Genomic DNA, 20,779 nt, shown 5'->3' on the forward strand with positions numbered 1-20,779 from the left:
AAGAAAACCACATTAGAGTTTCCTTCCATCCTGAGTGCTAGACAACATTTTACCACGAACTCCTACAGTGTTATATTTAGTGATGATGGATGATGTTATATGTAGTGATGATGGGTGGTGTTATATGTATTGATGATTATGCAATAAAATAATAACAGTTTAATGCTAAAAAAATATACTTTGCTTTAGCGTTGTAGTGAAAAACCTAAACTTATCCAACTTAAATCCGTTGCTACGAGTCCTATCCTGCTCGGATATTATAAGAACTTTATCTATATCACCTTTATTGATTCCTTTCACCCACTTGAATATTTAAATCATATCTCCCCGAAATCTTCGTCTTTCTAGGAAATGCAAGTTTAGTTTATCTAAGTAGTAGTAGTGTGTGTGTGTGTGTGTCCAGGTCAGGAACGGACATGAACAAACATCAACAGGTATTCATGAGTTAAAACAAATTATTTTAAATGACAAATTGCAATGGAGGCAAATGCAAAAAACAAACAAATAAGGTAACACTCTTAAAGATAATTCAGCTAATGATGATCAAGAAGACTCTGTGGTCCAGTTTGTAACACTCCGACAACTTTCTCCACAGCTCTGCAGCCTCCAACACGGCCTTACTACCTTCAAAACGGCCCTACTACCTCCAACACGGCCTTACTACACCCAACACGGTCCTACTACCCCCCAACACGGCCCTACTACTTCTAACACGGCCCTGCAACCTCCACCACAAACCCTGCAGCCTCCACCACGACCCTACGTCCATGATAATGACCAAGATGATGATTAGGTTGTCTAAACTGGTCCTGCTGGCCAGTGCTGCGGTGATCGCTTCCTTAAGCGTCATCACGTTGCGGGGGAACATACGAGGTAGATTAGATAAAGTTAGGTAAGATTATGTTATGTTATGTTAAGCTTCATTAGGTTATGTTGTTATGTTAAGCTTCATTATGTTATGTTATGTTATGTTATGTTAAGCTTCATTAGGTTAGGTAAGATTATATTATTTTGTTATGTTATGTTATGTTAAGCTTCATTAGGTTAGGTAAGATTATAATTAGTTTATTTTATATGTTATGTTATGTTATGTTAAGCTTCATTAGGTAGGTAACATTGGGTTATTATCGAAACTATTATTAATAAATGTATATTACCTCAATCGTGTCCTTCCTAATCAACAATTCTCTATTCAGCCAGCCCGAACTCACAAACACCAAGACGCCTAGTTAATGTCGAAAAATCAAGGTGTACAGTAACTAATACCCAACGGAAAGGTTACGCCATTTGCATACGATCACACAGAAAGCTGGCTTTATCTAAGACCTGTCTTTGGTAAGGATAGTTAAGTTAGGTTAGATTAGATTAAATTAGGTTAGGTTAGGTTATATTTGTGTAGGTTAAGATAGCATTAAGGTATTTAATCCTCGGGCAAAATAGGCTGGTCTAGTAGCTAAAACCCCTAGATATGAGTTCACATGTTTCAACCAATTACGCATTGCTGCCTTGGTTGAAGGTTCATACTTATCATTACCCCTAAATCTTTCTCACAGTCGGATGTCTCTATATCAACGTGGTTCATCTGATAGCTTGTTTCCTTATTCACCTTCCCTAGAGACTAGATTAAGTACTCTCACCGTGCAGTCACGTCATTAATACGTCACTGTAACCCTTCCTCACCTGTACAGTAAATGTGTTTAGGTATCTATGTTTGTATGTACTAGACTTTGTTTTTGTTTTATCTTTGGTGGTGATGCTTATAGTGGTAGTGGTGGCGGTGATGGTTGTAATTGTGGTGGGGCAAGGACTGTGCCCTAACCCATCAGAGAGAGAGAGAGAGAGAGAGAGAGAGAGAGAGAGAGAGAGAGAGAGAGAGAGAGAGAGAGAGAGAGAGAGAGAGAGAGAGAGAGAGAGAGAAGGAGGGAATCATTCTATTTTCATTTATTGTATTATCGTTATTATTAGTTACTAGTACTATTATTCAGGTGGAACAGGTTAGGGTGGAGATTCTTCAGGTGATACGGCCTCAGTTCACATGGTATAGTCGGCCTCAGTTCACATGGTATAGTCGGTTCCACACGGTTTTGGCGAGGGCCTGCACACAACACACACAGTCAACACTTGTTTCCATTCTTTTCGAGTTAAAATTGTCACTGTATATTAGTCGTGGTGAGTTGATCATATAAGATATAATTAAGGCTAATGGTTGTCTCCTGCAGATGCTTCACCAAGGGCGGCAACACAGTTTGAGGACGAGTACTTCTCACCTCTCATGTCCGCCTACCGCAATGCTGCTCTCACACCCTCCTACTCCATCACCCCTAAGCATAGGTTAGTACACACACACACACACACACACACACACACACACACACACACCTGGAGACTCAAAGGGTGTAAGTTTCCGTCGTTTAAGCCACCTAAAATATATGCAGATGGAAAATAGTGTTGGGTCATTACAGTAATACAGGATTGAGACGCACCAGATGTAACTTTTACTCATTCACTCAATGAGAAATGAGTTTGCTGTGTAGTTTAGTAAGTTTTGTCAGATCAAACCAAGACAGTAGAAAAATATACATACCAGTACCTATGGGGTTATTGTTTGTAAAATGTGAGATTGCCCTCAGGGACAATTTTAGATACTGCGCATGATATTACTGTCTGTATGTTTACAAAGGGAAAATCTTGTCAAACAAATCTGCTGACGTTTTTTAGGAAAGTCTTCGAGGTAGTAGATAATGACGAAAATTACGATGTTATTTACTTAGACTTTAGCAAAGAGTAACTCATCAGAGGCTTCTGAGAAAAGTTAAGGCTCATGGTATCGAGGGGAACGTCTTAAATTGGATAAAATCATGGCTCACCGATAGAACACAAAGGGTCAGCGTTGATGGTGTTAAATCTGAGTGGGGCTGTGTAACCAGTGGGGTTCCCCAGGGGTCAGTACTGGGCCCACTCTTGTTCATAATCTACATAAACGATCTAGATACTGAGATCAGCAGTGACATAAGTAAGTTTGCGGATGACACCAAAATAGGGCGGCAGATTAATTCAGGGCAAGGTGTAAATGCACTACAGGAGGATTTAAATAAACTGCAGGGATGGTCTGAAAAATGGCAAATGAAATTCAACACCAGCAAGTGCAGCGTACTTAATATTGGAAGAACAAATACTGTCAATGTATACAGCCTTAACAACATCAACCTAGAGAAGTCGACTTGTGAAAGAGACTTAGTGTAAGCCCGGACCTATGGCCTAGAAAACAGTGCGTTAATGTTCGAAATAAGGCAAACAGAGTATGAGGCTTTATGTCTAGAAGTGTAAGAAATATGAGTGCGGAAGCCATATTACTCAGAAGACGACAGAATTAACGCTTGTCACTAGTCGATGTCGGGAGGGAAACTTCCCTCCCCAGCACCAAGCACCATCTTGCAGAGTCTCCCACAGGAGACATAATCCAGCACACTCTTTAGCAGAACCTGCAGATATTCCCCAGTCCGAGAGTCATTGTCGAGTAACGTCACTATATTATTGTGTCCATACCAGTGAGTAAATAAATAATAAATAGCTGTACTTTGAATTGGTGTTTAGAAAATCCCCTCCAAGTATATATATATTAACAGGTAAATAACAAACCGGCCACGCTACCAAATCTTCCTCACTTTACAATCCTATAATTATAAATTCTTACTATTACCCACTAGCGTAGCTGGGGGCCCCCCCACTTTTGGCGGGCGGCACTTTTGGGTCTGCTCATCACCCATATCTGCAGCTACTGGAGACGTTAATCCATCCCTTTGTATCGGCGGCAAGTTAATCCTTGTCGTGTCTGACCTAACACCTGACCCACATCATCACGGCCACGTCATGAGCTACACCCTTGCTATGCGCCCCCCCCGCCACACACACAACCTGTAACCTGTTGAGGATTAAGGAAACAACTTCAAACAAGTACGCCAGTGAGCTCATGTGGTGTGGGTCAGGTGTTAGGTCAGACACGACGAGGATTAACTTGCCGCCGATACAAAGGGAAGGATTAACGTCTCCAGTAGCTGCAAAACCATGCAGTCTCGGGTCATATCAGTTCATGTACAGCCGACCAATCCACCAGTTACAAGCAATTCACTTCAGTTCTGCACAAGTCTCCATCGTGACAGTTATTTACTTCGTTGGAAGACATAATACTATAAGGTAAGAAATATTAAAGTATTGGTTAAAAAATATTGATGTGACTTTTGCTGCGGAACTGAGATTAAATATTAAGATTTTGTTTCACAGCATTCCGATTTTATACTACGACACTATCCTCACTGGGGTACAGACAAAAGCCCCCCGACAAAAGCCACCCAGACAAAAGCCCCCCCCGACAAAAGCCCCCCCGACGAAAGCCACCGGGGGGGGGGGGGCGGCAAACTCAAGGGCCGCCCCGGGCGGCACACACTCTAGCTACGCCACTGCTATTACCTTTTACTTAAGATCCCCCTCATTACAAAGATCATTAGGTTAGGTTAGGTTAGATTAAGTATAAGTTAGGTTAGATTGGTTTTGCTGTATAGTTCAGATATTGAAATAAAAGTATGGGTGAAGTTCAGATACGAATATATTATAACTTACATTTTACACTTATAGTAAAGTAAATAAGTAAAGTAAGTAGAGTTTGTTATGTAAGTCTCCCTCTAACACACTACTGCCTCACCCTTACCCCCTCTTACACACTACTGCCTCACCCTCACCCCCTCTAACACACTACTGCCTCACCCTCACCCCCTCTAACACACTACTGCCTCACCCTCACCCCCTCTAACACACTACTGCCTCACCCTCACCCCTCTAACACACTACTGCCTCTACCCCTCACCCCCTCTAACACACTACTACCTCACCCCTCTCCCCTAACACACTACTACCTCACCCCTCACCCCCCTCTAACACACTACTGCCTCACCCTCACCCCTCCTAACTTTTCTGCCTCACCTCTCCCCTAACACACTACACCTCACCCCTCACCCCTCCCCTAACCCCACCCTACTGCCTCCCTCACCTCCTCTAACACACTACTGCCTCACCCTCTCTAACACACTACTGCCTCACCCTTACCCCTCTAACACACTACTGCCTCACCCTCCACCTCTAACACACTACTGCCTCACCCTCTCCTAACGCACTACTGCCTCACCCCTCACCCCCTCCTAACACTACTGCCTCCACCCCTCACCCCCCTCTAACACCTCTGCCTCTTCCCCTCACCCCCCTCTAACACACTACTGCCTCACCCTCACCCCTCTTACACACTACTGCCTCACCCCTCCCACCCCCTCCTAACTTTCTACTCCACCCCTCACCCCCCCTCCTAGCCACACTACTGCCTCCACCCCCTCCCACCCCTCTAACACACTACTGCCTCACCCTCACCCCCTCTTTTCCTACCTCACCCTCACCCCCCTCTAACACCTGCCTACCTCACCCACCCACCCCCTCTAACCCCTACTGCCTCACCCCCTCACCCCCTCTAACCCCTACTACCTCACCCCCTCTAACACACTACTGCCTCACCCCTCACCCCCCTCTAACACCTCTGCCTCACCCCCCTCTAACACACTACTACTCCTCTCACCCACTCTAACACTACTGCCTCACCCCTCACCCTCCTCTAACTTTTTCTGCCTCACCCTCCACCCCCTCTAACACACCTACTGCCTCACCTCACCCTTACCCCCTCTACACACTACTGCCTCACCCTCACCCCCTCTAACACACTACTGCCTCACCCTCACCCCCTCTAACACACTACTGCCTCACCCTCACCCCCTCTAACACACTACTGCCTCACCCCCTCTAACACACTACTGCCTCACCCTTACCCCCTATAACACACTACTGCCTCCCCCACCATATACTTCTCTCCCACAGGTTCAGGTCAGGTGAGGTGCCCACTTTTCTCCTGTGGTCAGAACCTTTCAACGGGTGGTTTTGGGAGTCTCAGTTAACCCACATCAAGAAAGGCCTATGTCCTCAACCCTGTAACGTCATCTTCAACGTGTCCCAGGTACAGTAATCTAGAGGTAGACTAGTCTGGTGATAGAGTAGTCTGGAAGTAGATTAGTCATAAGGTAAAGTAGTCTGGAGGTACATTAGTTATAAGGTAGAGTAGTCTGGAGGTACAATAGTCTGGAGGTACAGTAGTCTGGTGGTAGAGTAGTCTAGAGGTACAGTAGTCTGGTGGTAGAGTAGTCTAGAGGTACAGTAGTCTGGTGGTATAGTAGTCTGGAGGTACAGTAGATTGGAGTACAGTAGTCTGGAGTTACAGTCGACTGGAGTACAGTAGTCTGGAGGTACAGTAGTGTGGATTACAGTAGTCTGAAGTACAGTAGTCTGGAGTACAGTAGTCTGGAGGTACAGTAGTCTGGAGTACAGTAGTCTGGAGTACTGTAGTCTGGAGTACAGTAGTCTGGAGTACACCCTTCGCTTGGCTGGGAATCTTTTACAGCGCTGCCTACATCGCTTGGGGAGACCGGGTGCACTGTTAAAGGTGGAAGTGGAGGCAACTGCACATGTATAATTGAATTAAATTATGCGGTAATTACTCATCTGGGCTGCTCTTCACACACAAACATGCACATATACACACGCACACACATACAACACGACACATCACAAACACGCACATCGAATGTTTATTTATCAGACCAAAGCATCCAGGCCAGACATAGACTTAGCAGTAACCAGGGGAGCACGTGTTCACCCAAAGGCGGTCAAGGTCACGAAGGGAACCAGAATTCTCACTGCCACTCGATTAGCTTAACCCGGCGTCATGACCTTGTTAATTCAAGGCACTGCTATCCAACCAGCACTTCTGTTCCCTGACCTAACAGCCGGTCTAGACACACCCAGATTAGTGTTAATTAAGAGAGGTCATCTGCCGGCTGGAGATCTCCAATATAAAGGTCTTGCAGCTCCTTCCATGAGGATTATTCTTGCAATCGTGAAGGGCCAGCAACACAAGTCCCCAGTCCCGGTCGTTGTCTGGTCGAAGAGGTCGTCACTGGGGGGGTGTAACGAGGTCTCAGCCCGGTCCATCGGCGGTGTGCTACCCTCTTATGGTGTAAATGGGAGTGCTGGCTGTGTAGACGGTAGTAGTGCAGTGATCCTGAACCTCTCTAACGATCGACTTTGTGGAAGTGCCCATTTTACTTGTTAGGTAATAGGAATATACCATAGTCTATTATATATTGTGTACGAACCCCATTACCCCCCCCCCCCCGGTTGAACTGGTAAAATAAAGCTGTAACACGCATTTGTGTTTAATATACTACACGTGTGCTGAGCCTGTGTTAATATATATTTTTTAATTTTATATAATATTATCTTCACCCTCTCGGGCCACGCTACCTACTTTCCTCACTCTACGACTCTACCACTATAAACTCCTACCTTACCTCTTCATATGAGATTTAACCAGTGGCGGCTCGTGAAAAATAAAATGGAGGGACTGCAAGCCTCACACAACAGTAGGATACACAAATTTGACCTACCTCAGGTATGAGTTGTAGTTGATGTCCACGAATTCCCAGGGCATGGTAGTAGTGTTGGTGGTAGAAGGGATGGCCGAGGTGGTGATGGACCAGTATTAATTGAAAATAAAGTCCGCGTGTCTGCTCTTCGATGTAGCAAAATTGTTTATTACTATTTCATTAAAATCCTTTATTTCTGTTATCATTTTATTTTCAATGGATATCACTGCTAAAGCAGACAGTCTGTCATTCACCATTGTGTTTTGCAACTGAGAGCTTGTATGCTGTGTCAATCTGAGCTGCAATGTTCACTTTACCCAGCAACGATAAATTAATCATGTTATTCATATGTTTGGCTGACTGCTCATGTTTCACTATTTTCTGTGGCAAATGCCTCAAGTCAGTCACACCACTTTTCGTCCATGCCGAGTCCCCACCAAACAATAAGCATGGAAAGCAGAATAAAGTATTTGCCTCGTCACAACCACAGAGCCATTCACATTTCTGATAAACACTGATGTTAAACTGGCGTGTATATTCTTTGTTCCTGCTTGTACTGTTCTGTTGAATGGATAAAACTGGTGTAGGTCTTCCTCTTGCTTTGATTTCAGTCTTTTCATTTAATGTCAGCTGGGAAAAGTTGATGTTTTGCAAATACTTCACTCGATTTTCCATCGTCAAAGGGTAATTAAAGAAAGCACGATTTAACCACACCGCCCACACGCAATGTAAACACGAGACTGAGCTGCTTCAAGTGCAGCGGCGGCGGCGATAACAGACATGAATCGTACAGCATTGACAGCAACTATGAAAGTAACTTAAATTTTGGTCTGATTTTAATGAAAATGCACTTAGCAACGTATTGAAAATAATTAAATAACATATAAAATGATATATTTGTTGGTAGTGTATTATTCAGCTGTCTCTCTAAAGGAATCATACGCCTGGCAGTGAGTGTCTGGAGGGACTGCAGCTCTGCAGCCCTATGGACCCCCGCCACTGGATTTAACCTCTTTATACACACATAACACAACGCAACGCAACACAAAACACACACAAACCATAGTGACATAGTCAACTAATGGCCAGAGAAATTGTATGGGAAAAGACATGAACGTTATCCGTCATCCTGGTGACAGTTGCATGAACTGAACCTCAACTACCTCGTCACCACCCACCCAACCATCAATGGTCAGTGCCGGCCCAATGATCCTCACCTCTCGCCCTCCGTCCACCCTCTACCAATTTCTACTGCTATAACTACAACTTTTTTTATTTTTGGAATTATAGCCTCCAACCTCCTCTCACAGCCATGCCTTCACCATTCTCCTAATACAAAAGTACCTACCCTACCACTGCTATTATAACTAATAATAATAATAATAATAATAATAATAATAATAATATTAATAATAATAATAATAATAATAATAACAATAATAATAATAATACCCTGGTACACAATATTCATATTAACTATATTATTTATGGGATATGCTGGTTTAAACTTACACTGCACGTTATATATAACAAGACTGTAACTGATGGTTTCAAGATGCACAACCCTGTACCCAGAGTAGTATAGTCCAGTGTTCGTGTTACAGATGGCTCGTGTCGACGCCGTGGTGGTGTACCTACGAGGTGTACCAAGTAGGGGGAGGGTGTTGAACCAACTGGCGCCCCGGGATCCTACCCAGCCCTGGATCGTCTCCACCTTCGAGGCGCCGCCCAGAGCCAACAGCATCCACCACATAGAATACCGCTCCCTTAATGGTGTCTTCAATCGCACGATGCTCTACCGCAGAGATTCTGACGTTATGGTGCCTCATGGATTCATTGTGCGTCGTGATGAGGCAACGCTGCTGCCTGCGTCTTGGCGTGTCCCTCCCCCGTCACACCGCGGGGACTGGCATACACGTAAACCTATTGTCGCTTTCATCTCCAACTGCAGGGCTAAAAGCGGCCGTCTGGCGTATGTACACGCCCTCCAAAAACATATCCCTGTTGATGTCTACGGCCATTGTGGGCCTCTGAAGTGCGGCAAAACAATGTACGTTTACCATCTTTACGACCCGACAAAATATGAATGTTTTAGAAAAGCTGGCGAGACTTACCTCTTCGTTCTAGCATTTGAGAACTCCCTTTGCACTGACTACGTCACTGAGAAGGTTTACAATCTCCTGTTTTACCCGATGGTGCCCATAGTTCTCGGCTCAGCTAACTACTCAGCTCTCCTCCCACCTAACTCCTACCTAGATGCTCAACAGTACACTCCAGAACAACTCGCAGCCAAACTCAAGTTCTTGGCGAATAACCCTGAGGTATTTCACATTTGTTTATTCTGAGTATGTTGGTGACTCACCTAAACTTATTAATCCAGTTTGTCTGTCGGTGTCTTTACTATGAGTGTGCCTGAGAACAGGATATATATTACAGGAGTACCAGAAGTACTTGGCCTGGCGAGATTACTACCAGCCTTCCACAACTGGCGAGGAGCGCACATTGTGTCACCTGTGTGTTCGACTACACGACCCCAAGTTTTACGAACATCAGGTTATAGAAGAATTTTATGACTGGTTTATTAACAAATCTGAACCTAAAGATGGCCACGGAAAATGCCAGTAAATGAACAGATACCTACAACAGCTGAGGCTTCTATCCTATCTCATTCGTTCAGGTTACATTTTTATAGATGGACTACGAGTTAAATATATTCATTATTTTGTGTCATGGCTAAAAACATTGTGTCCTGTATTATTATTGTTATTATGTATCAAAAATTAACACATTAGAAACAAAATAATCCTAAATTTTATCCACACCAACAGAATAACAATGGAAGGTCATCAACAGAGACTAAGGAAGGTCATTGTCAACAGAGAAGAAAGTGAGTTACTGTACATTCTCAAAGAAAAATGTGGGGATCCCCAGAATTGCTGTCTCCAGTCCCCACACTGAGAAGGGGACGCTACAACGTGTCGTATGTTTTAATTGTAAATTTGGGGATGGGTGCGGTTGGTAAGATTGACTGAGATTGAAAATCCACGTTGGCAGTGTCTCCACTTAACCAAGCCCATTTGTTCCTCTGGCTTCCTACATACTTAAGCACTATTGTGAGATCGTTTTTGGCCGTATCTTTGCATTTGTTTATTTTTTATTATAAATTTTATTTACTATGAATTATTATTATTATTGTTAAACAAAAGTTCCTTAGCAAGAAATATACATGCATGTTAAAAGAAAACAGTTTTCTCTTCTCGGATTGTTGCAAAATTAAGTACGTGGCAATGGAGATAATAGATAGATAGATAAATAGATAGAGAGTACTAGCTTACTTGTGAAGAGAGAAACAGTACTAGCTTACTTGTGAAGAGAGAGAGAACAGTACTAGCTTACTTGTGAAGAGAGAGAGAACAGTACTAGCTTACTTGTGAAGAGAGAGAGAACAAGACTAGCTTATTTGTGAAGAGAAAGAACAGTACTTGCTTACTTGTGAAGAGAGAGAGAACAGTACTAGCTTACTTGTGAAGAGAGAGAGAACAAGACTAGCTTATTTGTGAAGAGAAAGAACAGTACTTGCTTACTTGTGAAGAGAGAGAGAACAGTACTAGCTTACTTGTGGAGAGAGAGAGAGAGAGAGAGAGAGAGAACCTAGTATCAGCTTACTTGTGAAGTATTCTGCTCTTACGGCCAAATTCATTGATGACCACATCGCAATTCTGTTCCACATCTTTGTGGATAACAGTTCAAGGAAATAAGTTGCAAAGGAGGAGTAGTAGTGGTGAGAAAAAGGAAAGGGGACCATGGGCGAGTGCCCCCCTCCCCACCGCCCTATATACGCCACTGCCGGAAGCGTCAATATGGTTTCGTGACGCTGTATTCTTCTCCTAATATATCATAAGAGATTGTGATAATTATATTTTCCTGAGTTTTATGTATTATACATCATAGCAATGCAAAATGCACAATAAAATTTGCTTATTGCTCAAGGATTTATCACAATTTGCAGTACAGTATTTCGGAGTCGTCCAGCTTTCTTGATAGTTTTGTTTAAAAAATTGCTTTACCGTTGAAAGAGTACTATTTATTTTCATGTGATTGGGCGCCGTAACAAATATCCACTAATTACAGCTATAAAAGACTTTTTATGTAAACATTAACACAGAAGGACTTATGAATACATGTTTTTGCTTTATATATATATATATATATATATATATATATATATATATATATATATATATATATATATATATATATCCACAAAGGTAACGTGAAGATAAATCTTGTTAAAACTCACAGGAAAAGGTAGATACTGGAGTGAAAGTGTGTTCCCTTGGCATGATTATCTATTAGGTGCTGTGTGGATACTGCATACTAAACTTTCGGTACACAGCTGGGTGAACTACGACCCCCGGGGATCAAACCACCGACCCCTGGAGCAGGAGGCGATCACTGTATCCATTCGACAATCGTGGCGTGACCACCCAAGGGGACAGACGTGCTCATATAGGTGCTCTTGACTTCCCGATCGTCCCACAAAGGTTCCCCTCAGCTGGCAAGTTTTGCCAGCATGGGGGGTCGACATAAACGTCCCAGAAGAGGCTCTCTCATAGACGCAGACATCTCTGATACTGATGCCATTACCAACTCGCCTGGTCATACTGAATCCAACACCCTTCAAGAGTCAGACCCCAGTGATTATGAACAGTGACGGTAATGTTTCTATGGGAAACGCTAGTCACAGTGGAAACACCAATGCCATGGACCCTATCACCCTACCCTCTGCCAAACAAACAAGTAAGCTGAATCTCCACTTCCCCAAGGACTCTCTGAAAACTGTAGAGGAACGCTTTAATTGGATGATGAAGTACTGCAGACAGCACGGTTTCAGCATTGAATTCCGACAAGGTAAGAACCGGAACTTTATCAAGTGTCAGACTCTGAGTATAACAAGACGGATCTTGCATGAAGAATATTTATATATATATATATAGGAAGAATATTTAGTAAGAGAGTAAAAGAGAGGAAGACTTTGGTAGCGTGGCCGATGTTGGTTATTTAGTCTGGACTTACACTTTCTTATCTATATGTCAATACACATCTATTACGTTAAGCACTGAACATATTTCTAGAAAAAATTCGCGCATACCACGACGAGAGACATTTACTTGAGCTGTAACGGTGACACACTAGGACACTTTTCACGCTACTATGCAGGAACTCCTTATCACGCACTTTCGAACAATACTCAAACAACGAGCCAGGTGTTATGGCTAAATGAGGGAGGGCATGGGTTTACGTTAAGTACACTGTTACCAATAACAAGGGACGAGGAGGGCGTGAGTTAACGTTATAGTACGCTGCCACCAATATAATGAGCCACCGCTGCCACCAATATAATGAGGCGAGGAGGGCGTGGGTTAACGTATAGTTCGCTGTCACCTATAACAAATCGGATCTTGCATGAAGAATATTTATATATATAGGAAGAATATTTAGTAAGAGAGTAAAAGAGAGGAAGATTTTGGTAGCGTGGCCGTGATAGTTATTTGATGATGGATTTACACTTATCGTATCTGAGGCAGGACGGGTGTGTTGGGGTCGGTAGGATTGCGGGGCAGGAAGAGGAAAAGCTGCATGCTTGGGGAGCAGAGCTGCTCTAGGGTGTCTAACCTGTGGTGTAGGGACTGTAGCTGTAGAGCCGATGAGAGCTGCCTCCGTGTGGATAAGCCAGTCTTCAATGTTGTGATTGAAGACTGGGAGAGTGATCAGTTTCTCCTCCATCCTGTGTGAGTGCGATTCTCTGGGGGTCACCATTTGTGGGGTTTCGAGATGTTGTCTCACACTCAGGATGGGTTGGAGAAAGGAAACTCACAATGCGCTCTCTGTATATATATTGTATTGGATGTACAGTGCAGCTTGGTGCTGGGAAGTTGGTGCATGGTTACAAGCGTGGAGTAGAGAGCTGGTTGGTGAGGAGCGTGCTCAGAGGAGGTGTTGCTGCTGCGTGGCTGTAGGTAGAAGAAGAGGGCTGCTGGTCACGGCGAGGTGAGGTCTTATATAGCGGAGGTAGGCGTGGCTTGATTGCTGACCTCCGCTTTGTTAGGCGGCGCTAGTAGCCGACCTTAGACCACGAGGCGTTGGCTGGGGAATTCGAAAAGGGATCGGCTAGTCAGCGACAAACGGCAGTTGTAGTTGTAGGGGAAATTTCCACTACGGTATGTAGTCTACCGAGCTGGAGTTGTGTCTACCAGGATATTTACACTGTAGCATCCATGAACCTAACTAACCTAGGTTATGTTATGTTAATGGATGTTTAGTGTAAATATCCCGGTAACACAACTCCAGCTCGACCAATACTAAGTAGCTCCAGCTCTGTAGACTGCATACTATAGTAGCTACAGCTCTGTAGACTGCATATTATAGAAGCTCCAGCTCTGTAGACTGCATACTATAGTAGCTACAGCTCTGTAGACTGCATACTATAGAAGCTCCAGCTCTGTAGACTGCATACTATAGTAGCTCCAGCTCATAGGCTGCATACTACAGTCAACCCTCGCTTTCCGCGGTCCCACTTTACGCGTTTCCACGTTTACGCGGTACCCTGCCGAACACGGAATGCTCACTTTCCGCGGTGTGTGTACCCTTTTACGCGGAGAGCGGCGCGAGCAGGGTGCGCACAAGGTCGCCCAGTCATCAAAACATTACCGAGTTCTTCACCCGCCACCCACCACAGCCGGCCCAAGTCAGTGATAGTGATAATGATAGTGAGGATATGGACTTATATGGACTTTGAGGGGTTTGACAAAGAGGCCCTGCAAGCCTCTGTGGTGGATAGTGATACAATTGATACAAGTGATACAGGTGAGGGCCAATAATCTGCCCTCTGCCTCGGAACCAACCCCCCATCCCCGTGTGCCCAGCCATCTTTTCTACTAATGTAAGTGTTAAAAAACCTAATATTATTGATATTTCTCTTAATTATTAATTGTGTGTGCATACCATCATAAAATTAAGAAGTTATTTTTACTACAACGTAGGTATTGTGTCTGAAAAAGTGGAGTTTGGGGGTCGGCCCGGTCTCTATTTCAATTAATCCCATATGTTATGTTGTTCATTTTACGCGTTTCTTACTTTACGCGGGCGGCCGTGGGTTCAATTGACCGTGTAAAGTGAGGGTTCACTGTACGTATAGAAGCTATAGCTCTGTAGTTTGCCTACTATAGTAGCTCCAGCTCTGTAGACTGCATATTATAGAAGCTCCAGCTCTGTAGATTGCATACTATAGTAGCTCCAGCTTTGTAGACTGCATACTGTACTATAGAAGCTCCAGCTCTGTAGACTGTATACAGTGGTCCCTCGGTTAACTAGCGTCTCGGTTAATGAGATTTCGGTCCACCAGCTGTAGTAGTCCGCCAGTACAGTAATCGGTTCTAGGGCTTATATTCCTTACCATTTTAGTAAATATCAAGAAGTTTACAGTATTCAATAATTTTAAAAGTTGAATATTAAATTTTTTAGTAATTTTAACAATTATTGAACATAATTGAAGGTAAAGAAACTTGTTTCTGGCGTGCCATCCAGCCTGGCAACACACCAAACAGGCTTTTGTCTCTCTTTTCAGTGGAGGTAACATCTTGCTTGAGACTCTCTTCAACTAATTGCTTTTTTTCTGTGTTTCCAAGCAAATTATTGGTCATTTTGAAATTTATTTTACATATTGAGAATATATAATGCAGTGCAGTGTTGATTTAAAGAAAATAATCTTCAATTACAGCAAAAGAACTAAAATTTTATGGGTGAAATGGCGCCATGAGGTGACTTCTCTTCCACCCCAATGCCTTCTCTTCTACCTTCTCCTCCACCCCCATTCCAATTCCCATCATCATCATCATCATCATCATCCAGGAGCCTTCTACATACACACCTCAAAGTAAGTGTACTTTTCTACCCTTTTTGTTGAATTTAGGCAATTTTCGGTGAGCTGGAACCAATTACCCAAAAACCCATTGAAACTATGGTTTCGGGAAACGAGTTTTCGGTTAACGAGCAACCTTCTAGAACGGATTGTGCTCATTAACCAAGGGACCACTGTACTATAGTTGCTACCAAAAAACAATATCAGCATCTATTTGGATTTTTTCAATCATATTTTGTTGTCTGGTGGTGGTGATGATGTAGCCTTTGTCATCTGGTGGTGGTGATGTAGCCTCCTGTCACCTGGTGGTGGTGGTGATGTAGCCTGTCATCTGGTGGTGGTGGTGATGTAACCTCCTGTCACCTGGTGGTGGTGGTGGTGGTGGTGATGTAGCCTCAGTCATCTGGTGTTGGTGGTGATAATGTAGTCTCCTGTCATCTGGTGGTGGTGGTGTTGGTGGTGGTGCCTCAATCATCTGGTGGTGGTGGTGCCTCAGTCATCTGGTGGTACCTCAGTTATCTGGTGATGGTGGTGATAATGTAGCCTCCTGTCATCTGGTGGTGTTGGTGGTGAGTGGTGTTGTGGTGGTGCCTCCAGTCATCTGGTGGTGGTTCATCTGTGGTGTTGGTGGTGGTCATCTGGTGGTGTGGTGGTGGTGAGTGATGGTGGTGCCTCAGTCATCTGGTGGTGTGCCTCAGTCATTTGGTGGTGGTGGTGGTGGTGCCACCCCAGTCATCTGGTGGTGGTGCCTCAGTCTCATCTGGTGGTGGTGGTGCCTCAGTCATCTGGTGATGTGCCTCAGTCATCTGGTGGTGGTGGTGCCTCAGTCAGCTGGTGGTGCCTCAGTCGTAGGGTGGTGGTGGTGCCTCAGTCATCTGGTGGTGGTGGTGGCTGGTGCCTCAGTCATCTGGTGGTGGTGGTGGCTGGTGCCTCAGTCATCTGGTGGTGGTGTTGCCTCAGTCATCTGGTGGTGGTGGTGCCTCCTGTCATCTGGTGGTGGTGGTGCCTCCTGTCATCTGGTGGTAGTGGTGCCTCTTTCATCTGGTGGTGTAATGTAGCCTCAGTCATCTGTTGTGGTGGTGGTGATGTAGCCTCCTGTCATCTTGTGGTGGTGATGTAGCCTAGTCATCTGGTGGTGGTGGTGGTACTGTAGCCTCATTTATCTGATGGTGGTGGTGGTGGTACTGTAGCCTCATTTATCTGATGGTGGTGGTGATGTAGCCTCCTGTCATCTGGTGGTGGTGGTGGTGATGTAGCCTCCTGTCATCTGGTGGTTGTGGTGATGTAGCCTTCTGTCATCTGGTGTTGGTGGTGGTAATGTAGCCTCACTCATCTGATGGTAGTTTTCATCTGATGGTGGTGGTGATGTAGCCTCCTGTTATCTGGTGGTCCCTGCACTGTATTGTGTCTATGGGTTCTGTTACCTGGATGATCAGTACCAGTGGGGGTGCTGAAGCCAGCTCATTTACAAAAGACAGAAGTGGCTGCTGCCTTTATTGACAGCACGAGGACCTTTCCTCAGAGTGAAAGGAAGAATCCGTACAGCTGGTGTGCGAAGTGAGATGTATGGCAAATAACATGGGAAATTAGAGAGAATCACAGAAGTAGACTTCAGCAAACTGAAATGGGAAGGGTTAAGAGGGTGGCTGGGTATTGAGCATATTGGTGAAATCCTGTATAGAGGCAGGCCAAGTTGGTTTAGGCATATGAAGAGAAAGGATGACTAATAACTGTGTTAAGAGATACAGTCTCGTTCAAGATTCTTCGAACACTGCTGGAGACAGCTGGCAACTTAAGGCTGTTTACTATAGTACGTCATAAAAATTATGAATAAATGGAAAAGCGATCAGTGATTGGCTACTTACTTACCCATTGCTTAATTTACTGGTTGGGCTTTGTTGTTTCGTATTATATTATACTACGTACTATAGTAAACAAATGGCCTTGAGTTGTCAGCTGTCTCCAGCAGTGTTTGAAGAATCTTGAACGAGACTGTACATGAACCTAAAGGTGGAGGGGTGGAGAGCCAGGAGTAGACCAAGAATGACATGGAGAAAGGTTGCAAGAAGTGACATAGTTAGGAACTTGACACATAATAAGAGAGACCTGCAATAGGCCAATGCAGCAAGGTTACTGTGGCTGACACGCCACACAAGCGTGGAAAATGGCCGTAAAATAATGATGATGTTCTATACTGGTATTACATTAATTTGTTAAAGAAGAACTGACCGTCAGAAATGTTAAAATGTGGTACAGAACCAATGATGATAGATCAGTAATTCTTTTGATATGGCGATTATACCTTAAGACTGGACTACTGTTGTTAGGATCATTTGTATGATTAAAGTTCTTGGCATTTCTCTTATGTTCATAAATTTGTTGATACAAGTCCCTTAAACTTTCTACATAGAACAAGTTACAGTATTAGTCGATGTTTACATGGTATATAACACATACTGGTGTACTTTTTATTATTATCCTTGTGTTTAATAGTTAACAAAAGTTAGCAATGTCGTGTATTCATTCATAAGCAACACCGAGTCAGATTTCTTGCATATTTTCTTAAAACATCAGATTTTTTCACTGTAGGGAAGGGTAATGTATTTGCTAAAATGCTTAGAATGTTCAGGTCTGTCTCGCATTGCATCACAACCAGCCATGCAGTTTCTCAGTAACTTCTATGTCCCCCACTGCATGTATTTCCTTTTTATGTTTATTGTTTGTTGATAATAATTGTGTACACCAAAAATTTTCCATTAAAAACACATTTTGTAGTATTTTAAGACATTTTTAGCAAGGTTATTTTTTCATAGGAACATATTTCAGCTCGTATATGATGAGTGCATGGGAAAATATAATCCAACTTAAAAAAATCATTTTACACTGTACAGGTAGTTCTGCTATAACGCGATAGTAGTGTTCTTGTAAAACATCGTGTTATAGAAATTCGTGTAATAGAAATAACATGGCTTATGGAGAAAATAGGGTTAGGTGCAGATTACTCCAAATCGGAAAAAAATTTCGTAGTTAGCCTAACACAAAGGATAGCACAGTCTAAATAAATGTTACATTCATATCTAATAATGAAATCATACAGTAAATGTTACACTTTACCTTGAAAAAATATGAATATAACTTGATGGGGGATAAGGGTGATGTTGAGGCTGAGGAGTCATGAAACATCAAGCTTTTCTTCAAGTGTTATAGCCTTTCTTTTACGATCACCACCGGAAATGCGATCACCAGAGTGCTTCCCAGAGATATTCTTCTTTTCCATAGTCACAAAATTGGAGAAACAGTAATCAGAATTCACTGAGGACACTTAAAAACTTCACAAGTGTTTCAAACAAAGTGTGGAGTAAACAGAGCGCGCGGGTCTAAAACGCTATGTATTTTGTTTTTCTCTTATTTAAAATTTTACATTTTACATATACTGTACAGGTATACTGTATACATAAATATTACATAAATTATTTCTGCAATTCTTCACAAACAAAACACATAAATCAATTGAACATGTGATGTCGAACGTGAACTGTAAACACTGCATAACCCCGCACCAAGCCACAATGTACAGTACACTTTAAATGCTACTTATTTTGTTTTTCTCTCTTATTTAAAATTTTACAATTTACATATACTGTACAGGTATTTCTTCACAAACAAAACACATAAATCAATTGAACAAGTGATGTCGAACGTGAACTGTAAACATTGAGCCAAGCCACAACACTGTTCAGTACACTTTAACACTTTAAACGCTACGTATTTAGTTTTTCTCTTTTATTTAAATTTTTACGATTTACATATATATATATATATATATATATATATATATATATATATATATATATATATATATATATATATATATATATATATATATCATGTAAATCCACAATGAAAACGTGGATAAGATAAATCTTGATAAAATCACACGGGAAAATGGAAACAACGGAGCACCTTAGCTTTCGTCTTTATTCAAGACATCTTCAGAGGCAACTGGATTACATGGACAGAGAGAGGCTTAAATATACAGGGTGACCTAAAAACATGAGGTCAGGTCATAATGATGACATCCACTAATCCCCACACCAACACACACGTAGAGGAGCTTAAGAGAAGGGTGGTGACGTGACTAGCCAGGTCAGGTCAGAAAAAAGGGACCCACAAAATAACTATCATACATCTAGATCAAAGGTTTTCAAAGCATTTTTAACCTTGGGCCACTGACAAATAAATTTATGTAACATATTATCAGTTTTGAACTGACCATCACTAAGGTTTATTGATTTTAATTCCTTAATCAAACTAGCTTCAACCAGAAGTCTTTCTGTGACACAAGATGATTTGTGGGGATTAGTGGATGTCATCATTATGAGCTGACCTCATGTTTTTAGGTCACCCTGTATATTTAAGCCTCTCTCTGTCCATGTAATCCAGTTGCCTCTGAAGATGTCTTGAATAAAGACGAAAGCTAAGGTACTCCGTTGTTTCCATTTTCCCGTGTGATTTTATCAAGATATATATATATATATTACAATTTACATATATATATATATATATATATATATATATATATATATATATATATATATATATATATATATATATATATATATATATATATATATATATATATATATGTAAATTGTAATTTACATATTATTCATATTATGCTAGAGCGCCCATAAAACATGAGAAACGTTTGAGTCCCCCAGTAGAGATGTCCGTTCTCTATCCACTCCAGGATGTCCGTTTTCTTTTTGTGTACTCGCTCAGGGACTCAAGTATTTCTGTATATGACACAGGATGATAAGGGAATTTGAATTTATTTGTTTATTTATTTATATATAATATACTGTAATATATTAAATATACTGCAAGTATTTTCTTTAATTTATATACGTGTTTCGCGAAAAAGGGAGGCTACATTTATGGTGATCGTTAAGGACCAAACTCCGAATCCATGACGTGACTTCTGTTCATTATTTATATCCTAAATTTACCACTGTAGGTAGTTTCAAGAATTAATGCAGTCATTTACTGAATATTCTTTGCAAAAAAATAAATTTTAAATGAATTATTTATAAGAGATAAGTATTATGATCAGTAAATATACAGATATGCATTACTGACCACCTCCGAACACAAGGACGGCTAAAAATAGCCAAGGCGGTCACAGTCAAGGTCACTTTCCCTTTCTTGTCACTGGCAAATGGGGGAGGGGGGGTGGATGATAATAGCAGCTGTGTTTATTACAGTATGTTAGACTGGTTTATAATACATTTTTATTATTTTAATATACCGGTAATCTTCATTTTAATCCAGCTTCCCAAACGTA

General features: G+C 42.3%; 1 protein-coding gene across 1 annotated transcript; it reads left to right on the forward strand.

Annotated features, from left to right (window-relative positions):
* Window positions 1–1,691: 1,691 nt before the first annotated feature.
* Window positions 1,692–10,865, forward strand: LOC121876115 (alpha-(1,3)-fucosyltransferase C-like). Its single transcript, XM_042381056.1, has 6 exons — window positions 1,692–1,713; window positions 2,220–2,331; window positions 5,914–6,049; window positions 9,119–9,835; window positions 9,951–10,191; window positions 10,343–10,865. The coding sequence occupies exons 1-5, from the start codon at window positions 1,692–1,694 to the stop codon at window positions 10,137–10,139; spliced, it is 1,176 nt and encodes a 391-aa protein (XP_042236990.1). The 3' UTR covers window positions 10,140–10,191; window positions 10,343–10,865.
* The last annotated feature ends 9,914 nt before the right edge of the window (window positions 10,866–20,779 follow it).

Source organism: Homarus americanus, unplaced genomic scaffold (genome assembly GCF_018991925.1).
Source record: "Homarus americanus isolate GMGI-L3 unplaced genomic scaffold, GMGI_Hamer_2.0 scaffold33468, whole genome shotgun sequence".
Lineage (NCBI taxonomy): Eukaryota > Metazoa > Arthropoda > Malacostraca > Decapoda > Nephropidae > Homarus > Homarus americanus.